General features: G+C 36.2%; 1 protein-coding gene across 1 annotated transcript; it reads right to left on the minus strand.

Moving 5' to 3' along the window:
• Positions 1 to 27,884, minus strand: TXNL1 (thioredoxin like 1). Its single transcript, XM_049900929.1, has 8 exons — positions 27,586 to 27,884; positions 21,678 to 21,774; positions 19,699 to 19,872; positions 13,222 to 13,344; positions 11,366 to 11,435; positions 9,809 to 9,981; positions 6,856 to 6,960; positions 1 to 157 (listed from the first exon to the last, which is right to left on the minus strand). Exons 1-8 carry the CDS (start codon positions 27,681 to 27,683, stop codon positions 128 to 130), a joined length of 870 nt encoding a protein of 289 aa, XP_049756886.1. The 5' UTR covers positions 27,684 to 27,884; the 3' UTR covers positions 1 to 127.

The following is a 27,884-nucleotide window of genomic DNA, read 5'->3' on the forward strand; positions in this document are numbered from 1 at the left end:
TGAACAAAAGCAATGATTTATTGGTAATGGCAATAAATGGAACATTGACAGTCTCTGGTGAGAATCAAGCAGTTATCCAGGAGCTGCAGATCTGATTGCAATACGGTCTTCCAGTGTCTTCTGTACCTTAGTGACTTTCTCCTTTTTTGCCAACTACCTAGAAAAGCAAAAATAACTTTTTATGTACATTATATTGATTTATAAATACAGGTTATTTAAAAAAAAAATACCAACATGGTACTCTCTTCTAAAACTTGGTATAATCTTTATCCTTGAATCTTTTTTGGCATGCAGTGTACTTTCATCATTAAAGCAAACTGTGATCACCCCCCCTGCCCCCCCAAACCAAGCTTCAAGGAATTAAAAATAAAACACATGCAGGCTATTTTTGGTTTCCCACAGTTTTAAAAAAAAAAAAGTAATGCAATTTTTCAAAACAAGGTTGACGGTTTAGAAAAGTTAATAAAAAAGATACTGCTATATGAGTGAAACATATTTGGCATACTATATTTAGGCAATTAGAAATCAGATGTCAATCACAAAATAATCTGGAATTAAGAGAGTATGCTAAACTTATGTCTTCATGCCCAAGATAACAGGTTTCTAGATTTTCTCCTCAGAATGCAGATACAATAAAATAGATTAAAGATGACTAATTTTTCATTTCTTTTTTTTTTAAATCCTGGTTCGAATAAATGTAGTACTAGAAAAATGTAGAGAATAAACCTTGATTTTAGCAATGATTCTAAAAACTTCTGTATGTGAGGGTTGTAAAGTATTTCCTAAAAAAATTAAAATTGCTATAAATGTCACGGCATGAAAATATGTAAAGAATAGCCCTGAATTTTACCAACAAGTATAGAAAATAAACTCTATGAGAGGGTTCTAAAACTATGTTCTAATCAAATAATTTACTTCAAACCTACAGTTATCATTAGATAACATATCCTCATAGCAGAAATGCCTCTAAAGAAATCTACTTCAGAGATACTACTGAATACCTATTTGTATACAAAAAGATTTCTAGGTACATTTGTAAATGTAGTTTTCATACTGTAAATGGATTCTGTTCCAAATGGTAGTGTTTGTACCAAGCAAAACTCATAAAGGTCACGAGTATATGTCTGGTCTAAAACAGAACACAGCTGGGTCACTGTCACCCAATGAGATTATAAAAACCTTTTCCACTGAATTCCCAACCACACGGTGCTAGAAGAAATGCTTTTTCCCCCACTTCAAGGAAAACCACTTTTGTTACTTTAAAGAACTCCTCTCTGGTCCAAGGACACCACGTTAGAAAGCCCAGTAAGTCAGAAGGAGGCTAAAGAGATAGCCTCATAAAAGGGGAATGTGGATATGAGTAAGAAATTCAGGTTTTAAGAGATTTGAAAGGAGAGGAGCACCATTTGTATGAGAAAGCAGTACTGATCGTTATCTGGAGAACACACAAAACACGGAGCTATTAGATTAAGCAAAAGAAAACCCAAACAACTAATATTAAAAATTAAAGTTTTAGCAGATGTGATACAGGAGATACAAATCTGCATACTATTTCACAGGTTGATAACTCTCAACTTGCCGATGTGTACTCTCTGTAAAAAAGAAGAAATTCAGCATTCCAAAATGGATTTTTTCACCCCAGATATAAAGTTCTTTTATTTATTCTTAAATCTGTATATTACACCACAGACAAAATTCTAGGTACATGAAAATTAGGTGTCAAAGGTATTTATTCAGTAAAGAGTTTACTGACTTCTATGCCAATATTTTAAGCCCACCTAACATTCAGTCCACAAGTCCTTCGGCTGGCTTTGTGCACAGCAGGTAGGCAAAAGCAGAGGATATGCCCATACCAATTATCAAAAGACTTTTGGTCTAACATTCCAATGAGAAAAGAAAACCCACACCCCTCCACTATAGCCTAATCAATATATTATACTGCCACCACCACTGAGTCAGTTCCAACATATAGCAACCCCACAGGGTTTCCAAGGCTGTAAATCTCTACAGAAGCAGACTGCCGTATCTTTCTCCTGCAGAGCCGCTGGTGGTTTCGAACTGCTGACCTTTCACTTAGCAGTAGATTGCTTTAACCCACTGTGTCACCAGGGCTCTACTAGTAAAAAAAATTGATAAAACTGTTGATATTAATTTCCAAAATGATTCTATAGATCTTAAAAAATAAATGTAAAGTTCAGAATTTATTAAAACATTTATCCAACAACTTGTTAAATCTGAAAACTGTAATAATACAAGTTTTATTGTAATACTAACTTCTCAAAATGTAGTACAAAATAAAATACGAGACAGTAGAAAGGCAAAAAAAAAATAAAAGAACAAAAAGCTAGGTGAGCAACATGGGATGGTGATGAAATTAAGGCACCTAGTTGCAAGGCCAAAACAAAAAAAAAGGCCAGTTGAGAAACATGACTAGGATGGGATTTGAAGAGAGGTGGCTGAGGCAACACAGGTAACAAGAAGGCTGATCCGGATGATAAGCAGCTGTAGGAATCTTGCACCGACAATGGCGAGGACATGGAAAGGGTGAGAGCAGACAGGTGCTAGATGAGCAGAGAAGCAAGGAGGGGAGTAGAGTGAGACAAGGTCAATCTTTATATTCATTTTAAAAAGTCTTCTGTTTTTAGTTCATTTGAGTTGGATTAAAAAAGCTGAAAAATAAACAGACAAAAATGTTACAAAAAGAGCTGTTAACGGTGAATGGCCAAAAAACATCATTTTTATTACGGTGATATATTAAAAAAAAAACCTGCTATGCTTTTCACATGCACTTCACTTTCTAAGAAGCAGAAGCCCCTATAATTTTGCTCATTTTTAGACACATGTATTTTAATGCTTTTGTATTAAACTAAAGCAATCCATGTAAACAGCATACTGTAGCAAAGAAAACACCTCCTTCCAATTAAAATGGCAAGCTTTTCATGCCGCAACACAAAGAGCTCATTCCCAAGAACAAATAACCTAAATGTGTATTATAATCTGTGCAGGATGCCTACAACAAGAGCCAAAAAGAGACAGGTGGAAGAATTATTCTAGTCTATCAATTCTTAAAAGGACAACCTTATCAAGTTGCAATGGCATGCAAGGTGGTCTGAGATTTCTATCCACGTCCAAGATTCATCAGCATTACCTTAGCTTCTTTCATCTCAGTGACTTAAGGAGAAGGTCAATGGCATTCTGAAAGCTAAAATTATCTAGCAACAACTCACAACAAAAATGTAAACTGAAAATGCTAAACACTTAATCTACTTTACTCCTTCATGAAACCATTTCGTATAGTTCTCTTTACTACACAAAGAGGTATCAAAACTTTGCCCGCTTGCTGAAAAACTGTATGCCAAACCTGTTTTGAAATTTTAAATTCTAATTAATATGTGTAATCCCTTAAATTCAACTAAAAAAGCAAAGGGAAGAAGTGCTATACTCGACTTGTCCTTAAATGAGTCTTGGTTCTTTCCATGTTCCTGTTCATGTTCCTACCTTTGCATTCTACCTGGAGTGTCCATCACTATCCATTTTTCTATCTGAATTATAAGTTCAAGGCCCTCTTCCTCCACAAAGTATTCTCCTAATTTTCCAGCCACTGTTGGGAAGAAGGAAAGATTACTGGACTGGGATATTATGAGGCTATTTTGTAGAGGAACAAGGCCTTAACTTAAAAAAAGTTTTGATTAATTTTAACTTTCCATATGTTTGTGCATTATTCAAAAATATAAGTTCACTATAGAAAGATAATGAAATCATGAAAGACCATGATTAGTACACCTCATACCTAGCATAGTACTTACAGGGACAAGTACCGTACTGTAACCTGTTATTTCCTTCACTAGAAACCAAACTCATTTGTAAATGGATCTAACTGGCCAATTACAGTTAAACTTACTTAAACCTTGTGGTTTTTTTAATTGAATTTTACCTACTCTGAATTTGTTGACTGAAAACCCTACAAGAGAATGAATGACTACAAGCAGAAGAAATCTCATTCAGAAACCCTTAAAAGGAAATGTAATGTAACTATACATAATAAAATCACTTAACCAATTAAAATTTATCAAACATTAAAAGCAGGGGACCAAGACGCCCAGAACACCGAGAAGGAGGTCCGTTTACAGTATTAAAATTATTCTTGCAGTGGTTTCAAAGTGTGATTCAGACCCCTCTCAGGAAGTCTGGGAGGTCGAAACTATTTTCATAATAACGCTAAATCGTTCTTTGCCTTTTAAACTCTCACTGTCTTACAAGTACACAGCAGAGTTTTCCAGAAGCTACACAACATGTGATATCACAACTACTTGAATATCGAAGCAGATATGACAATGAGAGAATTCTATTAAGCTAGACATTAAAGAAATATGTAAAATTGTAAAACAATGCTCCTCTTCTCACTAAATTGGTTTTTGTTTTGGAAAATACATTTTTAAAAACATTAATTTAACATGCAAAGGGTTTATTACTGTTACTTGTAAATAAATTATTTAAAATTTTTTGTTTTAAGTTCTAATATGATAAATATTAGATAAACATAGCCCACATAAACATATTTAATAGTGTAAGTCCTGAGACCAAAGTTTGAGAACTGCTGCTCTAGTTTTAAGTAAGGTAATATACTATTAGTTAAATGAACACATGGCTAACTTATAAAACAAACACAATCCAACACCTTTGCTATCCTAAACACAGCTCAAAAAAAGGCAGCTTGGTAGTCAAAAAAGAGAAAGACTAGGCTTGAAAGGGTAGGAGGAGAATGTTAAAAGCAAAGACAGAAACATTCTTAAATGCGAATCAGAGAAACTTTAAGCAAATGGCAGGCTGGTAAAACAGAAAGGACAAAATATAGAATGCTGCTTACTTATAGAAAAAAATAGAAATCAAACATCAGTGGCATAAACTAGGGTGAGGAGGAGGAAACGACAACAAAATTAACGGTGTGGGCAAATAGGACTTACGAAAGAATTAAGCTAAAAACAAACTACGCAAGGCAAAGTTAACGCTATGTCAACAGGCATTTAATTCAGACGAGCAAAGTAACAAAGCAGGCAGCCAAAGCCTTTGTTGTTCACATATTTTCCCAGTAAGATACATTTCATATCATAAAGAATGTTTCATTTCTGCTTCTTTTGTCCTGTTATTATACACATCAAAAATGCAGACATGACAGATCTAAGCACATAATTATTCCTGCAGCTCCTAAAAGTTACTATGCTGTCAGACAGGAAGAGCTGAAACACAACTGCTAACATATCCATTCTCAAGGTTTTCAAGTTTTGTACAACAGCACACAACTGTCACCCAGTTACAGTTATGAGTCACTTAATGTCCACGACATGCTTTGTGAAAGAGGACATTACATGATTAGGATGTTGTGCAAATACCATATGTACAGGCAGTCCCTGGGTTATTACCGTCCAACCCCTTACAATCCGTGCTCAAACCAACCTCATAAAGCCTATTGTATTCAAAATTCAAGGTACATGCAATGGTTCATAACAAACAGGTGCTACTCTGCAACGCAAATCAAAACATTACTATTTCTACTGTATTATGATATTGAAGATGTTTTATTGTGTCTCGAAGTGTTTCATCAATGTTTTTTATGCACAAAAAGGTACACTATATACTAAGACAAACATCTGACTAGCTAACGTTAAGATACGAACTGAACTATACCCAACTGTTCAAACTTACGTAAAAACTCAACTTAAAGACAGACTTAGGAACAGAACTCATTCATAATCTGGGGACTGCCCGTAATAGGCTTTACAAGGGTTGGTTTTAACTACAGGTTATACGTAAGTCAGGCATTCGTAACCTGGGGACGGCCTGTATAGATTTACAGGACCACAGACATGTCCATGGCTGGATATTGCCTGAACAGACATTATGTTGCCCATGACTGTTTATGAACTTTTCTGTAATTGAATTAAATGAGATCTGTTCATACAACCAAAATGAATAAGGGTTCGAGATATTCTACAGCTCAAATCTCCACATAATACAAGTCTAAAGTGCTAGTTGGGTACCTCTTCCCCCAGATATTGGCAGCCCTAGAGAAATCCTTCTCTTATTATCACTTCAAGTTCTAGAGCACATGCCAGACATAGCCGTCAGAAACACTGTGATACCAGGGTCCCCTGTGCTGCAACATATTTAAACTGTATCTAGCAACTGGTGTTGTACTGGTAAGCTCTCCATCTCTTTTATGATCTGTGGCTGTGTATTTAAGAGTAACCCTGGGAACTGTTAGCAATTAGAAGTTCCATGAGCATGAGAAGAAGATCAGAACTCATTCCTAAAGATCCCACGCACCCTATCAATTCTTTGTGAAACCTTAGAATTTTCCCTTAAAAAAAAAAAATATATATATATATATTTCATATACAAAACAGATCTGGAAATTTAGCATCTCATTGTAGTAAAGTTGAGCTCATTCCTTCTCAGAAACAATGATAATCACAATCTTAGTATCAGCAAAGTCCTTAAAACCTCACTACTTCTCAAAAAATTATTTACCCTGCTCCTACTTTTCCTTTTTTTTTTTAACCACTTTCTATAGCCAAGCCAAACTATCATTTTTACACTTCTTATTTAGACACCATTAATTAGTAGACATGAAATCAGGAAGATTATCATTTTTATTAAAGACTTCTAATTTTAGTTGAATATCTAGATGTAATTAGGAGAACTTGCTAAACATAAGCACAAGAATTCTTACAAAATTTCATGACATAATATAGTTTTGGATCTTTATGGTCAAAAACATATTGTGACTAAGTATTCAAAATTATTCCTCTGAAATTGTATTTTTACTTCCCTTAAATATCATTTACACAAACTTACTCGTTTGAAGTCGTTCATATTTGTTGCCTGGACTGGAGTACCAATAAAAGTAAAATATGAAATTCTTGTTGTTTCTTCTTCACCTTGATTGGACTGGACAAATATCTACATATCAAAAAAAATTTTTTTTACATTTAAAATTACAATTCCTTTTTTCATGAATATGATTTAAATTTATCTGATTTCCTTAGATTATTAATAAAAATGCCCTCCATAATTTGTAAGGATTAAGCCAAATTATATAATATTTAGAACAATTTTCCTATAGGGCTAATAATTTCACTGTTTGCCCTGCTATTCTTACCTTCTTCACAGATCATAACAAACCCACATATACAAATTTGTGATAATTTACTGTGATGGTATGAAGGGGGTCAAAATTAAATTCTTTTATAGAAACTGTTGAAAGGGTGTGAGATTTCCTAGATTAAAATAATAGTATTGGAAATCAGTACACAACTATATTCTGTGCCCTCCATAGTTTCTGAAGCTTGACTATTAACTCTTTATTAAAAACACTCCCCTCAGCATGTTAAGTGATAGAAGCTTTACTCATCATAGATCCTTTTGCAAGGTTTATCCCATTTTTTAAAACACAGCATTCCAGATGGTATCTACTGAACAATATTGCTCTCTTGATTTGGGCTTCACACTTCTTTCATTCTTAGTTGGCATTCATCAGTCAGCTTTTGCTGGTTTTTTAACTAACCACAGATTGATCTCAAACTATTGCCAATGAAAAACTCCAAGTCTACATACAATGAGTAGTAAAGCTGGTCTCCTCCTGCTTATCTGTATATAAATTTGCTCTTTGAACCTAAGCACAGTAGTTTATAATTAATGCTTTTAAAATTCATCTACTTGCTTTGACTAGGACCTCTGATCCAAGCTGTCATTTGGAACCCTACTCCTTTTCTACTGTCTTCTAGTCTTATACCTCCAAAAGAAGGGATAAGCATGCTTTCTGTGTCTTGATTCAAACATCACTGACCAAAATTCTGATTAAGTCATGACATGGTATATAAAAACTTGAGCCTATCAAGGGAAAACTATATTCACTTATTCTTAATGAGGGAGGAAATTATATCAGGACCTCTGGGCAGAAGGGTTTTTCCAATAAACAAATGCCAGTCTCTCCATCACTGAGTAAAACAAAATGTCATTAATGGGGGATATATGACAAACATGAATTGAGTAAAGTCATAAAAATATTTGATACCCAGGGCTCCGTTTAACATAACCATTTCTTCAATTTCATTGGGTAGAACACTGCAAATACTAAAAGTCAGCTTGATTATTATTCATCTTACTACTAAACGTATTTCATGGAAATCCACTGCACACCTCCTTAGAAATAAATACATACTATAGCAATCTTCTAATTTATAAAAAAATATAATCATTCCAACAAAACAAAGAAATCACATTAGTTTGGCATGGCTTATTCTTAGTGACTCTGTGCTGGTTCCTATTCCTTTTTCTAGCTATTCTGCTATTCTGTTCTAACCCCCTTGGCCACCTCTTCTGGAGGATTGGGAGGCAGGGCTATGTGCTAAGTTTCATAGTAAAATTCTCAAAAGCAATTAGTAACCGCTAAACAGTAGCTGACTTTTATGAACTGACATTTTTATAATATTAAAACATATCACTTAAAGAAAACCGTATCAGCCACTATGTAATATTCAGATATATTCTAGGTTATTTTATAAAATGTAAAATTTATAACTACTACATTAAGTATTAACAGTGCTAGGTTCTAGAAAAGTAAGTGCTGCTGCTGTTGCTGGCTACTGTCAAATTGATTCCGACTCATGGTGACCCCATGTGTGCAGAGTAGAGCTGCTCCACAGGGTTTTCAAAGCTATGACACTTCAGAAGCAGATTGCCAGGCCTATCTTACCAGGCAACTCTAAGTGAGTTTGAACCACCAACCTTTTGAGTACTAGCCCAACGCTTGTCTGCGCCACCCAGAACTCCTTCAAACCCACTGCCGTTAAGTCGATTCCGACTCATAGTGACCCTATAGTGACCCTATAGGACAAAGCAGGACTGCCCCGTAGAGTTTCCAAGGAGCGCCTGGCGGATTCGAACTGTGGACCCTTTGGTTAGCAGCCGTAGCACTTAACCATGTCACCAGGGTTAACCCAGAACTCCTTAGAAAAGTAAATAACCTGTTGCCGTTGAGTTGATTCTCACTCATAGTGACCTTACAGGACAAAGAAGAACTGCCCCATAGGGTTTCCAAGGAGTGGCTAGTGGATTTGAACTGCCAACCTTATGGTTAGCAGCTGAGCTCTTAACCACTGCGCCACCAGGGCTCCAGAAAGTAAATAGGGCTTCACAAATGCATCACCACATATCAGGTATAAAAGATAAACTGTAAGTATCTTCAGTTTAAGTATAAATGTTCTAGAATAAACTTAACAAAAGTTTCCATATACATATGTGTATATGCATACATATATATGTACATAGATGTACGTAAACACACACACACACACGGAGCCCTGGTGATGTGAACAGTTAAGCACTCAGCTGCTAACCAAAAGGTTAGCACTTTGAATCCACTCAGCAGTTCCACAGGAGAAAGACCTTGCAATCTGCTTCTGTAAAGATGATAGCCATGCAAACCCTATGGGGCAGCTCCCTGTCACACATTGTTGCTACGAGGAGAAATGGACTCGACAGCACCTAACAGCAGCAGCATCATTATATATATAAAACAAACTAAAAAAGTCACAAATTCTTTAAAAAATCAACCTGTCCTTCCTCTTCAGGGTACAACAATATTAACTAAAAAGAAAATTTAATTAGTCAATTATATATTTTTACTCATTTCAAACTGAGTGGTCAAATAACTACTTTCAAGGCTTATTTATAATCACATACGATACTCAAGATAGTACTGTTACCCAAAAACCCTTTAAATATATCTGAATAAAATACTACTTACAGTTACACTGTTAACATTCTGAAACTTAACATAACGAAGTGGGACAATGCTGTCTTCTTTAATATCATCCTCTGTTAGTTCCAGAGCTTGAGTTGGTTCACTTCGTTCTGCCTCCTCAAAATCCATAGATCGGGGTAGATTGATAAAAATTTTTACATATTTAGGACCCTGACCTACAAAATGGTAGAATAAAATGAAACTCTAAAAACCACAAACATACAATATTTTCTTCCCTTTATCATTATATTTACACCACACACTACGCAGGCACACAAGTATACACATACCTACATAGAAACACCTTCGCAGACCTCCATGTTCAGGACTTATGAGAAATCTGAGTATTGTGACACTTATTCTTTTTTTTTTCCAACAGACACTTACTGGTACCTTCCAGACCTACCTAGCACTAGGCTGAATATTAGATTAAAATGCACACACAGTCCCTGTCCTCAACTATAAAAGAAATACCAAGATAAATGTAATACTACTGGTGTGGAGGTATAGGAAGGTGGCAGTAGATTATGCCAGTATATGGAGGTAAATGTAAGTTTCATAAGAGAAATAACGTTTGAGGTAGGTCATACCTGGTTGCCAACAGTTGCTACATTTTATTGTTTAGGAGGAAAACATTCTCAGTTTGAGAATATTTATCTAAAAGGGAATTAATTATACAAATTGCCAAATCTCATTTTAGAGAATAAGACATGCTCAGGGGTAAGACCACAGTTATAGAATGTCCCTTTAACTTCAGAGTACAATCTAAGACCTATATTTTATAGGTGATTACGGAATATGCAGAAATTCACGTTGCTTAAATATTTCCACAGCATTTACTTTAAAAAATATTTTGTATTTTCAGAACAAAGGTACAATGACACTAAGAAGCATTATCAATATATGAAAAATTTACAATAATAAATGAGAAGGTAATACCATCTAACAATTAGGGCCCTCACTAGTCTCCTAATCAATTAGAAAAAAAACTAGCCCTCCCCACCAAAGAAAAACAGAAACAGAAAAAAATGGTGAGAAGGTATAAACAGAGTTCTTTTTTTTACAAAAAGAGAAATTCCAAGTTGATACAATCATGTTTACAACATCACAACATGCACTGATATAAAGATGAAACCACTGAGTACAAAGAGGAAGTTAAAACCTTTGTTTTATCATTGTTAATAGAAGGAATCTGAAATAATTCTCTCCCAATTCTGATTCTATTAAAGGGTTGCTTTGAACCTAGAGTTTTAGAACAACAGTCAGAAGAAACTTCACTAGTTTTCAGATTAGGAAGAAACTTGAACTCTAAAACAGAAAACTCTAGAAATGGAATAAGGTAAAACTTGCTTTTTTCTTCCTTTCACCCCCAGATGATCTCACATCATTTGTCCATTCACTTATATCCTTGGCTTGTTCAAAAAACTATTTAAGATGTCATAATGTTACTCTTTCACAAAATAAGGTATATCTACCTTGATTTATTAAAGAGTTCTAAGCATGTGCTAACAGGTCAACAAAACAGGGATTTGGTTTACAGAAAAGCCGCCCTTTACTCACCATTATCCGGGCCTTGAAATTTCATGGAATAAAGCTTAACAGGTTGATTGAATGCCACAGTAATAAGTAGCTGTGAAGACAATAACAGCTTCCTTTTAAAAAGTCCTCTGGAACACCTTGAATATACATAATGACTACGCAGAATTAAAATGAACAGAGACTTTTGAAAAAAATCAAATTCATTTAACAAAACCAATTCATATGGAAAACTAGTTAAGTTGAAAGTAACCTGATAAGGTTTAAAGTTGATCTTGGGACAATAGTTTCAGGGGTTCGTCCAGCCTCCATGGATTCAGAGAGTCTGGGGTCCAGAAGAATATCCCCTAAAGTCTTCTAAAAAGGCTATACAGAGATTAGCCTTAATTGTACACCTGTAAAAAGCTGAATTAGCAAAAGTTGTGTAGTAGATATACTTACCATGACAAAAAAAAAAGTAGCAGCTGAGGCTGCTTATATACGACCAAAAACCTCATCGGATTTACTTCCTTGTTTTGGACGTTTACAGTCATGGTTTCATTAGACATCCCAGTTAATTGGCCTAATAATGTATTTAGTGCCTCTGTTCTACCTCCTAGTTCACTGTGTAGTGCCTGGGGTCTTAAAAGCTTGCTATTGGCCATCCAAGGCACAACAATTGGTCTCTATTCACCTGGAGCAACAAAGGAAGGAGGAGAGTCAGGAATAGAAGGATATGGAACGTGTGGCTATTTGCCTCCATGAACAATTGCCTCCTTTGCAAGGAGAACAGAAGAACTGGATGGTGCCCAACTACCATTCCTGAACATTTTGATCAAAGATTCTACAGAAGAATTCTGATCAAAAGGGGCAAAATGCTAACAGAATGTCAAATTCTCCTGGACTCCAGGCTCTCTGAATCCATGGAGGCTGGATGAAGCCCTGAAACTACTGCTCCCAGATAAACTTTAAACCTTAAACTGGAAATATCCCTAAAGTCTTCTAAAAAACCAAACAATAGTCTAGCTTAGCTAGTAAAAAAATGTCTGTCTTAAGCATTATGCTGTTTTAAGACCTACCATATGGGATCAAGAACCCTGGTAATGCAGTGGTTAACCATCCAGCTGGTAACCAAAAGGTCGGCAATTTGAATCAACCAGCTGTGCCTTGGAAACTCCATGGGGCACTTATACTTTGTCCTATACAGCTGCTTTGAGTCAGAACCAATTCGATGGCAATGGGTTTTTTTAAAATATGGGATCAGAGTGACAACAGCAATTTGAAAGATTAGACAGGAACCTTAGGGGGCAGTGAGTTTATGTTAATGGGGATAGAATAACTCAGAAAAGGAGGGTGAGAATAGACGCACCATTTGAAGAATATAATAAGTGTCACTGAATTGCACACGTAGGAACTGCTGAATTGGTATATATTACGCTGTGTGTATTCTCAACAACAGGAGAGACTAGCCTTCTAATTATCTGTTGATACTCTATCTGGGAGTGAGAAGCTAGATGGATAGGAAGTGCTCAGTGCTCATCTAACACCTAATATTCATCAGAGAAAAATTCATCTAGGTGGGAAAAGTATGGAAGGCGGACCAAAGTTGAGCAGAAGGACTGAAGAGTGGCTGAAGGCTCATCTCAGCAGTGAGGCCAATCTAAGAGTTCTGCAATTCTCCCTATTGCACCTGGCAGCTAGGATAGAAGAAGAAAGAAAGCAGATAGGTCTGATCAGTCAAAGGACAAAGGGCTGAAGAAAATGAAGGTTATAAAAAGCAAAGAAAGCAAGGATCATCTGGGAAGCAGACACACAAACAATGAGACGGGACCATAACAAAGTTACAAGAGACTGCATAAAAGTTTATAATCCCTCAAGCCTTAAATTGAGCATTCAGTTACCTGCTCATCGCAGTCAGATTCCAAGAAGGACAAGTCTTTTCGTAAACAGTTGTCAAATCCGTGTTCATCGCTTTCATTAAGACACTCACAGCCGGCTTTGTTAATAAAAGGCATTAAATCCATCTGAAAAAAATTAAATCAAGACTTTAGGCAAGAATTTCGATTTGGCATAAAATCTTGATAAGAAATTTAGGTCTGTGATAATCCCTAGAGGAAGCAATTTTAAAGAAATGTTCTCTGTCTTTTAAAATAATTACTAAAACTTTTATAACAGTATTTTCATTTGAATTTCTCCTGAGATTTACCACTAATTATTAAAGCTAAACCTAAATTTGGTCTACTTGGTAAGGGTGTCAGAAACCATTTCTTTGACACTAAGATTATAAAACACCAATTTTTACTTTTCAAAAAATGATTTTTTGCACTGGAAAACATGTAAGTTAAAACTTCTGTAGAATGCAAAGAAAGCCCATCTCCCTCTTATACTGGCCATGGACTCTTCACACTTATGTTCATGAAGATTTTATATTCAAGATGAGTTGTAAATAAGGACTTAGAAATATTTTTAGTACGGAAAATTTCAAATGTACAAAAACAGAATAATAAAGTGAGCCCCATGTACCCACTCCAGCTACAATAACCATCAACTCATGACCACTTAACTTAGGAGGGGCCAGTCTCCGGAAAAGGACATCATCCTTGGTAAAGTCGAGGGTCAGCAAAAAGACGAAGACCCTCAATGAGATGGACTGATACAGTGGCTGCAACAACGGCCTCAAGCATAAAAACAATCGTAAGGATGGGGCAGGAATGGGCAGCATTTTGGTCTATTAGACACAGGGTTGCTATGAGTCAGAACCGACTCATCTGCACCTAACAACAACAACATGACCACTTGTTTCATCTTTACTGCCCAATCACTTCCTAACTCTTGCTCAAATTCTCAATTATCCTGAAGTAAATTTCAGAAATATCTTTATTTCATTCATAAACATTTCAGTGTGCGTTTCTAATAAGGACTTTTTAAAAAACAGATCCTCAGTATCATTATCACAGCTAAAATAATACTGTAATACTATCAAATCTCTCAAATGTTCAAATTTCCTCAACTGTCTCATAAATATTTTACAGTTGAATTGCTAGACTCAGAATAAGAATCTTAAAAAGGTACACACTGAATTTGGCTAATGTTTCTGGAAACTCTTTTAATCTATAGTCATTTAACCTGTAGATTATTTTATATTCTGGATTTTGCTGATTGCTTTCCTGTGGTATCATTTAACGTACTCAGCATTTTACTGAATGCTGTATTGGGTTGAACAGTGACCTCCTCCAAAAGACATGTCTCCCCAGAACTTCAAAATGTGACCTTGTTTGAAAAGGGTCTTTGCAAATATAATTAAGGATTTCAAGTTAAGGTCATCTTGGATTTATAGAGTGGACTCTAAATCCAATGACTGCTATCATTTTTAAGAAAAAGAAGGAGGAGATTGGGTACATAGAGACACAGCAGGAAGTCCATGTCAAGACGGAGGCAGCAATCAGGAGTGATGCGCCAATCCAGCATCACTCCTTGGCCAAAAAGTCCAAGGACCACCAGCAGTTAACAGAAACTAGGAGAGAGGCATGGAATGGATTCTCCCTTATAGCCTCCAGAAGAAAGCAAGCCTGCCATCACCTTGATTTTGGATTTCTGGCAGCCAGAACTGAGAGAGAATAAATTTCTGTTGTTTTACCACAAAGCTTGTGGTAATTTATAATGGTAGCCCTAGGAAACTAACACAAATGCTTTAAGAATAACGATACTGAATTTTGTCTAGTGCCTTTTTTGCATATTTGGATATCATGATTTTTCTCCATAGCTCTATTAATATGACAGATTGTATAAACGGAGTTCCTAATATTAAACTCTTGTAGGCTTAGAATAAACCCAACCTCCAATTTTTTCTTAATGTGCTGTTGGGCTGCTGGATTCTATTTACTGAAATTTTATTTAAGATTTGTACACCAATGTTCATAACTGAAATTGATTTATAGCTTTCTTTTTTGGTGCAAACCTTATCACATTCTGGGATCAATGTCATACTTCAAAAACAAATTTGGAAGTTTCCCCCTTTTTTATATGCTCTTAAGTAGCTGCAAAAGAGCCCTGGTGGCACAGTAGTTAAGCTCTTGGCTGCTAACCAAAAGGTTGGTGGTTTGAACCCACCAGCCACTCTGCTGGAAAAAGATAGGCCCATCTGCTTCTGTAAAGATTACATATACAGCCTTGGAAATCCTATGGGGGCAGTTCTTCTCTGTCCTATACGGTCAGTATGAGTCAGAATCGACTCAACAGCAACGGTTTGTCATTTTTTTTAAGTAGTTGCAGTAACTCTGGGATTATCTGATCTTTAAGATTTGGTAGAATTTCCCTGTGAAGTTCTCCGGGCCTTAACACGGTGGCTTTTTTTTTACTATCTTCCCTATTGTCTCTGTAGTGACTGGTCTGTTTAGGCATTCTGCTTCTCATGGAGTTGATACCACGAAACTGAGTTTTCTAAAAAGTGTCCATGTCATCTACTAACCAAGGACCATTCTGAAAGTTTACAAGTATTATTCTTCAGTTGCATGTCCATCTTTCTATCACAAAGGATCTTCATTATCTTTTTTATTCGGAGTACACAAAAGCATGTGTACATAGTTCTGAAACCTATTACACATATAAACAAATACCAAGGTGGTACTAATTCATTAGTATAGTCCCCTAATTATTCATGGAAGACCTAAATGCTTTCAAAGTCAAAATGTTATGCTAAATGTCTTAGTCAGGGTATCACAGAGTATCCAAGCCAAAAAAGGGGATGGGAAAAAAGGAGGGCTACAGAACAAAGTTTCACTACAGTAACAGTATTCCTGAATTTCATGAAAACAATTGTCTTGAAAGGGTAGTTTTGACAAGATCTTTTAAACGTTTTTATGTTCTACTTCTATCCTACCCAGCAGATACCATATCTAGCTAGGACTGAGATTCCAGGCATGAAGACAACATTACAGTCATACTTCCAATACCTTAATGATGAAATTAAACTAAATGGATGAATTATTTAGGATAATTATTATATGTATTTATTGTGGGACACACTAAACAAGTAATACATTTCAACAGTTACATTAAATCATGATTTAAAAACATTGGGAAAATTTGACATCATATGCTTCTGTAAGTATGAAATGGGAAATAAACATCACTACCTATGTAATCAAGTTGCTGATAATGAGGAAACAATCATGAAAAAACAATTAGACAAATCCAGATTGCAGGACAGTCTACAAGACAGAAGATTTAGACCTGTACTATCCAATATGAGTCACTAGCCACATATCCCAGAGCACCCAGTGCTGTCCAGTCAATTCATATAGCAATTTAAAAATAAATTAAATTAAAAGTCAGTTCCTCAGCTGCACTTGCCACAGTGCAAAGGCTTAAGAGCATTCACAATGATATGCCAATGGTATGTGCCTACCGTATTATCAGGCAGATACTAGTCTAAGCTTTCAAAGAAGGCAGTCATAAAAGTAAAAAAAGTAGGGGCAGGGAAGAGTTTTGTAGCCTAAGGAGAACTGACAACTTAAATGCAATTCATAACCCTTCATTTGATCCTAGAGGGGGGAAAAGCAGCTATAAAGACATTTTGGGGATAATTAAGGAAATTTTAATTTCTCCCTGGCAGCGTAGTGGTTAAGCGCTCAGCTGCCAACCAAAAGATCAGTGATTCAACCCCGGCAGCCACTCTGTAAGAGACAGATGTGGCAGCCAGCTTCCATAAAAATTTCAGCCTTGGAAACCCTACGGGGCAGATCTACTCTGCCCTACAGGGTTGCTAGGAGTTGGAATTGACTCCACAGCAATGGGTTGGGGTTTTTTTGCGTTTAGGATGTATATCACAGATATTGTACCAATATTTGCTTCTTAGGTACGATAATGATATTACGGTTATGTAGAATGTTCTTAGGAACTAAATGCTGAAATATTTATAGATGAACTATAACTTATCTCTATAGCTTACTTTTAAATGATTCTGCAAAGATAAAAATAGCTAGATAGAAAATGAATTAGGGGAAAAAAGCAAAATACTAACAACTGCTAAACATCGGTGAAGGGTATACTGATGTTTACACTGATGTTTACTGTACTCTGTTGACTTCTTTTGTAAGTCTCACCTTTTCTGAAACAAAGGGGAAAAAGCCAATACTAGACACACAGCAAAGTTAGAAAACTTTTTCATGCTTCAAATTTTAAGTTAAACAAGGGTTTGGCAACTTCCTACATAAATTAGGGCCGTCTAAAATTTGATTTTATTTTGATGAAGGATGACATATCTATAGATCAGAATTTAATAGTTCAGAGGTCAGAATACTGAAATACACCAACAAGCCTCAAGATTCAGAACACATACAAATTCAAGTATGATTCAAGAGGGGGTAACATTGAAAATTCTCAAGAGAGGAAGACCTCACTTAGAGGGCATGAGGTAGGCTATCTACTCTTAGCAAATGTGGAGGGTAAAGACTCAATGTTTTAATTTTTTCCAAATTTTAATACAATTTTTAAAAACAAGAAGTTACACTTTATTCACAAAAACAGTCTCTTGCTTCTGAATTAGAATCTAATATGAGTCTTACCTCTTTGAGTATCATACCTTCATCTTTTGCAATGCCTCAAACCCATCCTAAAAGAGATACGTGTATTTCTCTTTTTAAATTAAAGTGAATTAAAATTAATCAGTCTTAAGAATTTTTTTAATTCCTCATACCCTCTCACTGTCTCCAATCAAACGAAGATTTTGAAAACTATAGGATGGGTAAAATCAATTATTGTACAGCCTCTCAGTGGTAAACCACGAAAGAGACTCTCTATTCCAAGAGACCCAAATTCTCACCAAAACTATCAATACATTTTTTCAATGATTACGGTTACACCTATTTAAGATACAGGTTTTCATTCACTGGCTCTTATTCCTATTAGGTCTCTATTTGTTTTGTAGGAACGATGATGTTTTTGGGAACACACTACCAGTTTTAAATACTTAATAACCCCGTAAGGCCCGAAGAGTTCAAAACTTTTAATGTCTTGATTTGACACCTGATGGAAAAAAATGAAAATGTTTTTAATAGCTTTTCACATTTTATTCACAACATTTGCATGAAAACTAAATTTTTTATTTCTTAAAACTTCATTTTTTCCTGCTTATTTCCTACCCGAGGCCAAAACACTGATATCACCCTAGGCTGATGTGTAAGAAGTATCCCTGTGCCTAAGCAGCAAGACTTTTTCATGCAAACATCCTTAGCAATAAAAGAAAAAAAATATAAAGATGTAAACACAGCAGTTTACAAGTTAAATGATTTCCAAAATTTTCCAAAAGGTGTCATTACCCTTATTTATACAACAATGTTGATACCTTCCAACCAGATATTAGAATTTCAAATTATTATGTAACAGTTCTATTTTAAATAAAATCTAATTGTACCTCCCTAACTTAAAACAATTAATGCCAGTAACGCAAGCTAAAGATACTTTTCGACTCCCCTCAAAGAATCGCTCATATTTACCTGACTACAGTTTCTCCCTATTTGACATGAATTTGAAGGACTTACAGAAAGGACTTGTAGCCCCCTGGCATATATCTGCTTTAATATGTTTAACATAAATGCTTTAATATATCAGCTGTAACTTTCATTGCTGGAGGTAACACTTATTTTTTAAATTTTCATTCTTTGATCCATTAATGCAACAAACGTATGACAAGAAAAATTAAATCCATATTTTCATATGGATTTACCAATTTGTATAAATATTAATGAAACATTACTTCTGAATTTCACTTCCTTCCTGAATAGCTTTTGAACGCTAAAGATGTTGTACTACAAGCTATCCATATTATGTAGTTTTCAAAAACTATTCTTTAAATGCATCCTTAAAACTCAGAAAAATACATCCAACTAAACTCACATGTGGCTCTAAAATAAAATCAGTAATTAGAATGTTGTTTTAATAGAACCAAAAAAGACAAGATACATTTAAAAGGATGAAGGAAACAAGAGAAACAGGCAGCAATGGGAGTGTAGTGTGTAACGGTCATACAGTAAAATTTACAAGTCGTTTTACACAACTGTCAAAAAGTGGAAAAAATTTTCAAGGCACATTTCTTCATTTTTTTTTTAAAGAGTGTAAAGCAAGTGTTTAAATATGCCTGCTAAAATAGATTAAAAAAAAAAAAGATAAAAAACAAGTTACAGCACACACACACAAAACCCAATAATCAACTAATGAATTTATTTTTAAAACTCTTACTTGAAAGTATGCTGAACCAGTAAAAGATAAAACATCAAAACAGTCTTATAGTATAAAGAGTGTTTTAGTCAATTTCATTTTAATCAAATAATGACAAATGCAAAACATCACATGATGATTTCAATTATAAGTCTACATACGTAGCCTTTTGGAATATCTGTGTCCTCGTTGCTTCCAGGGTCATTTTCTAAGTGTTGCTTAATTTTTTCTTCTAATCCCACAGCATCTGCTCCTTGATACTGATCAATTCTCACTTTGTTTCGAAAAAACAGAAATGTAGGTGTTGCTGATATATTGTTGGTGGCAGCTGTTCCCTAGAAGTGGCATGTTAGACAGCGTTATGAATTAAAACAAATAGTAAACCATTCTGAATATACATTCTACATTTTTATGGAAGTTAAATATCACAAATATGAACTAAAAACATGTCAAATAGTTTATTCCTAATTGAAATTTAAGAAGCAGCAGACCTACTCCTAAGAGAGGTCCCCACCGGGCATAGCAACACTACACTCTCACTTGCACTGAAAAACAGCCCTGCGTTTTTATCAGTTGTAGTGGTTCATCCAGTAGAATAATTAGCTTCTCCTACTGACACTGTGCTTTACAACACTACACAGCACTCTCATAAGTACATTCCATTTCTCAAAGTGAGTATCCAAGATGGGTATAGATTTGTCAATACAAACTACTACCTCTAAGAGAAAGTACAGATTTCTCTAAAGGATGGTAGTGTATCTAAAACACATTACAAATTTTTTATTAAATTTTGCCCTAGCTCCATAATTTTATAAGGCTAAATACTGAATGGAAATTAGCTAGTAACACTGAATATCGTGATTTAAACTTTTCATATTCAAATACTATGAAAAGCTTTCACTATATTGTTTACAGAAAAAAAAAACATAAAGACTATGTAGGGATGTCTTTTCCAAGAAGCCTCATAAGTGAAAAAACCATGACTGGCCTTCTAGAACAGTGCTGTCCAACAGAACTATAATGTGAGACAAATGTGAGTCATGTATGCAACTTTAAATTTTCCAGTAGCCATAATAAAAAGTTAAGAGAAATGAAATTAATTTTAATAAAATACTTTGGTTAACTTGATGTATCTGAAATATCATTTCAACACATAATCAATATAAAAAATTAATGAGGAATTTTACATTTTTTCCTTCACGCTAAGTCTTCAGAATCCAGTGTGTATTTTAACACGTATAGCACAATTTCAACTTGGATTTGCCGCATTTCAAGTGCTCAATAACCACGTGTAGCTAGTGGCTACCATACTGGACAACACAGTTCTAGAAGAAAGCACTTTCGGATCAGAGACGACGAATGCTTAAAATAAGGGGCAGCAATGCAGTCCAATAATATGTGACATAAGTACTTAACAGCAAATGGGTAATGCAGGTTTTAATCCAAATCCCCAAACTACTGACTACAAACTATGTAACATTATTTTTCTCACATTTAAAAACGTATAACTAACACAGACTCTCACCCAAATGGGGGGGGAGGTGAGCTACAGTGCTGTTTCTTAGTCAAAACTATTTTGTGAAAGAAACCTTCCAAAAATTTTCTTTTTCCATAACTCCCCCATATTTCTACCCATGCAAATACAAAGCTGGCACTATCAAATAATCAGGGGCAATGTGCCCACGACACTGCAGCTCAGTCACAGTAAATCAACGTTTTAAAGTTTCCACTGAGAATGCAGCTTTGAAGTAAGACTACAAACTCTCCAGTTCAAATTAGACTATGACCAAGAATTCCCGGCCAATGCCCCAGTAGTAGAAGATATAATTCAAGATTTGCAAAAGATAAACAAAGAAATGTAAAATAGAACTGTCAAGTGACCTATTTAACAACAGCATGTTAGTTTTGTATCAGAAGGCTATTAATACAAACAGAACCTCAAACAATTGATACTGAACTATAGAAATACCCTTCTAAACTATAATGTAGCCATAATGACATTTATAATAATCACGCCAACACATTTTCCTTAACTTCAAAGAAATAAGTGCCATGTGCATAAGGAGATAAATGACATTAATGCTGAATTTCAAACTGATTCATCAATAAAAAGGAAAAGAAAAGGTGTTCTCATCCTTACTTGGCACTGATGTACATCCACTTCCAAGAAAACTGCCTGTGGATATTTATTACTCATAGAGCTGAACGCTGGAGCAATCCTTAAACACGGTCCACACCTGTGAGAAAGGTAAAACAGACACTTGGCAAAATAACACCAGAGACTGTACTAATTTATACTCCAAAGCACTAGTCAATTAAAACGTAAGATAAAATAAATGGTCATAATCTTGGCATTAGACTCTCTAGTCTGTTCCATTGGGCTATTTATCTATATCTGCATAAATACTACATTGTCTTAATGACTACAGCTTACATTAGGTTTCAATATCTAATAGTGTTAATTCTTCCAGATTTGTTCTCACTGAGAGATATTTAAGATGATCTAAATAAATGGAGGGACACACTATGCTTAGGAATTGCAAACTTCAGTATTGTCAAGATGTCAGTTTTCCTCAATTTGATCTTTAGAGTCAATGTAAAATCTCTGCAGCTTTTCTAGTGGAAATTAACAAGCTTACCCTAAAATTTACGGGAAAATACCAAAACAGACATAGCCATTTTGAGGCTCAAAGCTGAAAAAATAACGTTACTAGATATTAAGAGCTATTATTAGGCTTCATTAATTAGGAACATATGGTATAGCTAAAAGGATAAACAAACTGACCAATGAAAAGAGAGTCCAGAAACAGATCCACCCCCTATACAGTCACTGGTTTATGACAAAGGTGACAGAGCAGTGCAGTGGGAAAAGGACTGTCTTTTCAATAAACAATGCTGGGTCAACTGGGTATCCATACGGGTGAAAAAAACGCATCTTGACTCTTACCTCACACCTTATATAAAAATCAATTCCAGACAGACTGCAGATTTAAATGTGAAGGGTAAAACAACAAGGATTTGGACAAATACACAGAGAAAATACATACTTTCAAAATCTTGGAGTAAGCAAATACTTTTTACATAGGACACAAAATGGGAAAAATATTTGTAAAACATATCCAATCAAAGATGTATACTTCTAGTATAAAAACGACTCCTATCAATTAGTAAAAACAATACTGACACCCAAAAGAAAAATGGGAAAACTCCTGAAAAGTCACTTGACAAATGAGGTTATCTAGTCAGTAAACATGAAAAGGTGTTCTATGTCATTAAATCACCAGGAAACCAGGGATATGCAAATTAAAGCCATACCTACTTAAAATAGCTTAAAGTATCAAGTCAGGAATGTGATGTAACTGAACTCTCATAGACTGTTAGTGACAGTGCAAATTGGTATAACTACTTTGAGGAAAAAAGGAAACAGGCAGTACTGCCAAAGCTAGAGGATATGCCTACCCTATGACCTAGCAAATCCATTCCTGAGGTATGTACCCAACAGAAATGTGTACATATGTTCCCCTTAGGAAAACTGCAAAAATATTAAGAGTAGCAATATTTCTAATAGTAAAAAACTGGAAACTACCCAAATTCCTATCAACAGTAGAACAGGTTAAATGAATTGTGGCTATTCATACAATGTAATACTATCCAGCAATGAGCATAATTGATACAGAGCCTCCTGCAAAAATATGAATCTCACAACTAATAATGAGGAAAGAAGTCAATCACAAGAATACACAATATGATGCCATTCATTTAAACTACAATATAGGCAAAACATTATAAATCAGGATAAAGGTTACTCTTGTGAGAATTAGTGACAGGAACGGGGCATGAGGGACAGGTCTTCTGGACACTAGTGATGTTCTGTATCTTGTCTGGAAGCTGATTACAGAGGTATGTTGGTTTGTCAAAACTTACTAAATCGAACATTTATGGCTGTGCACTATGTATATCTCATTAAGAGTACAGGAACGGTAAAGGAAGAACAAATCTTAAAGCATAAAATGAGAACAAATGTTTTAATCTCAAACTCAGGTTGTGATTTTTTCTCCACTCTTAACATTTTAATCAGCATTTTCATCTGTAAGTTTCACCCCAAAAAGCTGAGAAAATAGCTATTAAGTTCTTAAATATTAAACATAGTGCTTCTGAAAGTAGATTTTTTGATCTAACAATCCTCAAATAGGCTCAGACACAATTATAAATGAACATTTACAGTTGACTAACCCTATATGTTTAGTTTAACCAAATATTCCTAGCTATCAATAACTGTTAAACATTATTTATGAAAGTCTAAATTGATAATTTTTTTTTTGAAGGGTCATTTGGTCATATCCACCAATTTTAAATGAACATAATCTAAGACCTCACAAGCTCACTTCTCTTTCCTGCTGAAGGTTTTTTATTGTTATTCCTGCTCTTCATTACCTAGGAAAAATTGCATATGAACCAAAAGAACTTCCACATTATACTGACATCATCTTTCTATTCACCAATCACATATAAGCTAGTATTAAAAAACACTATTTGTAGCTGAACAAATATTACTAAAATAATAGTTGCCTTACAAATAACTGTCTCTTTTCATGATTTAACCTTATCTAGATCCTTTGTTTGGAGTTCCCTGGACGGTGCAAATGGTTAACGCACTAACCAAAAGCGCTGAAGTCTGAGTCTACCCAGAGGCACTTTGGAAGAAAGACCTGGCAATCTACTTCCAAAAAATCACCCATTGAAAATTCTGTGGAGCAGTTATACTGACACTCATAAGGACACCATGATTTAGAATCAACTCAAGGGCAACTGGTTGGTTAGACACTTTAATTTTAGTTAGCCACCATAGGTTGGAATTTCAGTCAAAAGTCAAAATAAATCACACAGAATAGCGAGTAAGTACAATATTATACTTTCACACTACAATGATTCAAATGAACTGACTAGTTATTTTAAATAAGATGTTTGCTTTTCCTAACATTACCATTCAAGAGTAAACTTATTCCTCAAAAAGTTAAACACAGAGTTACCATATGATCCAGCAATTCCACTCCTAGGTATATACCCAAAAGAACTGAAAGCAGGGACTCAAACAGATACTTGTACAGCAATGATTACTGCAGCCAAAAGGTAGAAACAACCCAAGGAAGAAATACGTGCTGGTGAAAACTGCCCTGGGTCTACAATGGGATGGCACTGACCCTGATTAAGGTTTCTTACAGAATTTTACTGGTTTGTCATTTGGGGGTCTAATACTGAATTCTCCAGTGACTGAAGCATCTTTGATGAGGCCTCCAGACCACACTTGAGGGTTTATGCTAATGAGGTGACTCAGGTGGGGGCTAATAAGGCCAGAAAGACCACCAAGTGTCATTTATTCTACAAATCATGCCTGTGAAATAAGGTCCCAATAAAGGCTCTGGACATGGAAGCTCCACTGGCCTCCTGGTTGGTTAAAGACATCCTTGTAAATGGGAGAAAAGTGCTTCCTGTTTTTGGACATGGACACTCAGAACCGTCCCAGACCTTGTCCTATGCATCTCTTCATTTGTATCCTTCATAATAAAGCAATAATAGTCAAGTAAAGAACTTTCCGTGAGTTTTGTGAGTCATTCCAGCAAATTACCAAGGTAGTGAGAGCTAGCAGGTCAGAAGGGAGGGGTACTTGAAACCCTTGAACTTACTGACAGCTGGTATTCTGACAGGGGTAGAAGGAACACCCAGATTTGTAGCCAGCAGGTCAGAGGTGAGGAAAACCCTGGGAACTCCCAAGCTTACAACTGGCATTTGGAAGGGGCAGTGGAAAAACCCCAAATTTATAGCCTGGAGATCAGAAGTGAGGTGTCGCAGGGACTTCCAAGAGTGCTAAAATTTCTATAAATGCAAACACTTTACGTATTTGATCTAAGTTTTTACAAAAAAAAAAAAAAACTTTCACCCCACCGAACTATTTTTTCAAAAATAAATAACACAACTCTTTACCAATCATATCTGCAGTTATGCTTAAATGGCATATTACTAACAGAAATAGAAAAGTGCTTCCTTAGTAGCAATGTTTACCCCACTTTCCTTCCTTCAATCAATAAATGATTTACTTATTACCCTATTATCTCAATCTCTCCTTTGGTAAGAAAAAGCATGTATCATTATGTGACAAAAACATGAAGTCTCCAATTTACTAGAATTGGAAAAATGAACCAAAAGTGAGATTTCCTGGCAAAATCATCTCTTCCCGTTTTCACTTTAGCTTAGGTACAGGTATTCCTCTATATTAACATATATTAAAAAACAAAACCTCCTGCCATCGAGTGGATTCCAACTCATAATGACCCTACAGGACAGAACAGAACTGCCCCATGCGATTTCCAAGGCTGTCATCTTTATGGAAGCAGACTGTCACATCTTTCTCCTGAGGAGTGACTGGTACGTTCGAACCATCGACCTTTCAGTTAGCACCACTGCACAACCACAGTCATTACAAAATTGCTCAAGCTGGAAAAACATACAGAATTTGGACATTTCATTTAGACATGTCTTAATATATATGAAATCTTTACTTAAATTTAGTAAATGTGTTAAGTCCACATGTTAAATGGGTAGTCTATTACACCCTAACACATCCACTTTACTGCTCCTTTCCAATTCTGTGTAGGACTAGTCCAAAAATAAGTCCCAATTTATTCTCATCTTCATCCCTCCCTCCCCTAAAACTATCTGATCCTAATACCACCACTTAAAGATTCAACATTTACTGAACCATGTGCCAGGAACTATGTTCTTTGCTCTGAGATTCAAAATATTGCCTTATGTTTCCATAGTTAGTTAGACACAAAAATGGGTTATATATACAGTGATACCTGTAACAGATTTCTCCATGTTAGTACAAGTGTCAGTAACACCAGAGGGGGCAAGGTAAATCAAGTAGAGACTCCTCTAATCCTCATAACTAGGCTCTGACATATCAAAGGGGAAATGTGTAAATAACACACACTGGCTGAAATCTTGATTCTAATGCCTAGTTCCAACAGGCACATTACACAATCAATGTGGAAGATTGTCTAGCTCCATGACCTATAAATTACATTGAGAATTATCAAAGACAGTCGAACATCTCTCAAGATCCCTGCCCTCTTAAATCATCAAGTCAAAAATAGAGTATGTACGGTCAAACCCAGACGCCTAGCCACCTTTCTATACCTGTAATATATATCTACTATAATTTGTGCAATCATGTAATCACATATACAGGGGAGCCTAAGTTACAAAGATACTAAACAAAGGAAGAAAAACCTTATATAGATTACCAAGGGTCCTGACTCAACACTAGCTTAATTCAAAATGCATTAACTGGGCCTTAGGACTAACCACTATGCAGATGAGTTCATATGAATCTTCCAAAGGCTTTACAGAAATTGCAGAAGGATAACCAGAATCAAAGAGGTCAGGAAAAAAAGCTCTTGGAATTTCTAAGATGCAAGCGGGGCCCTGGTGACGCAGTAGTTAAAGGGCTTGGCTGCTAACCAAAAAATCAGCAGTTCGAATCCACCATGCGCTCCGTGGGAGAAATATGTGGCGGTCTGCATCCATAAAGATTACAGCTTTGAAAACCCTTTGGGGCAGTTCTACTTTATCCTGTAGGGTCGCTATGAATCGCAATCGACTCAAGGCAGTGGATTTTAAAATTCAAGTGACAGCTGGCTCCCGGAAAGAAGGAAACGGGCGCAAGCAGGGGCGGCACTCACACACAGAAAAGACAGGGGTGGGCCATCCCCCAAAGCAGAGCTCATCCGAGGATTCAGAAGCGGCGGGCTGCAGTCTCTTAGGCTGGGGAAGGCTGCGGGGCCAGGCCTCCGAGTCTGCCTGAGACCCCCTTACGCATGAACGGGGCCTCACACCCGAGAGCTGAGGCCTAACCCTGAAAGCGGCGACCTGGACCTGTGGCCAGTGCCGGACAATCCAGACCAGGAGGCTGCAGGGGAGCCGTGACCGGGAAAGGAAAGCACGGGCAGACAGACCGGCAGAGCCACAGGGCTCGGGCCCGACCTCACCCTCTCATGGTGAACTTGACCACGGTGAGTCTGGAGCCCGCGCCGCTTAGCTCCGGCTGGAAATCCGGGTCGCTCCCAACCGGCTTCACTCCCACCATCCTCACAGAAAGCGGACAGAGCGGCCGCAACGCCGCCGACTTCGGAGCTGAAAGGGAAGACCCGGGAGTGAAAGGAGAAGGTTCAGGAAGGCCGAGGCCTGGACAGAGGAGGTGAGGACCGCGGCCTCTTCTCCCGGGGCTCCCAGTGCCGAGTCACGCCAGGGAGCGGAGCCGCGAAGGGGCGGGGACGGGGAGCGGGGA

The sequence above is a fragment of the Elephas maximus genome, chromosome 11, assembly GCF_024166365.1.
Source record: "Elephas maximus indicus isolate mEleMax1 chromosome 11, mEleMax1 primary haplotype, whole genome shotgun sequence".
In the NCBI taxonomy this organism is placed as follows: domain Eukaryota; kingdom Metazoa; phylum Chordata; class Mammalia; order Proboscidea; family Elephantidae; genus Elephas; species Elephas maximus.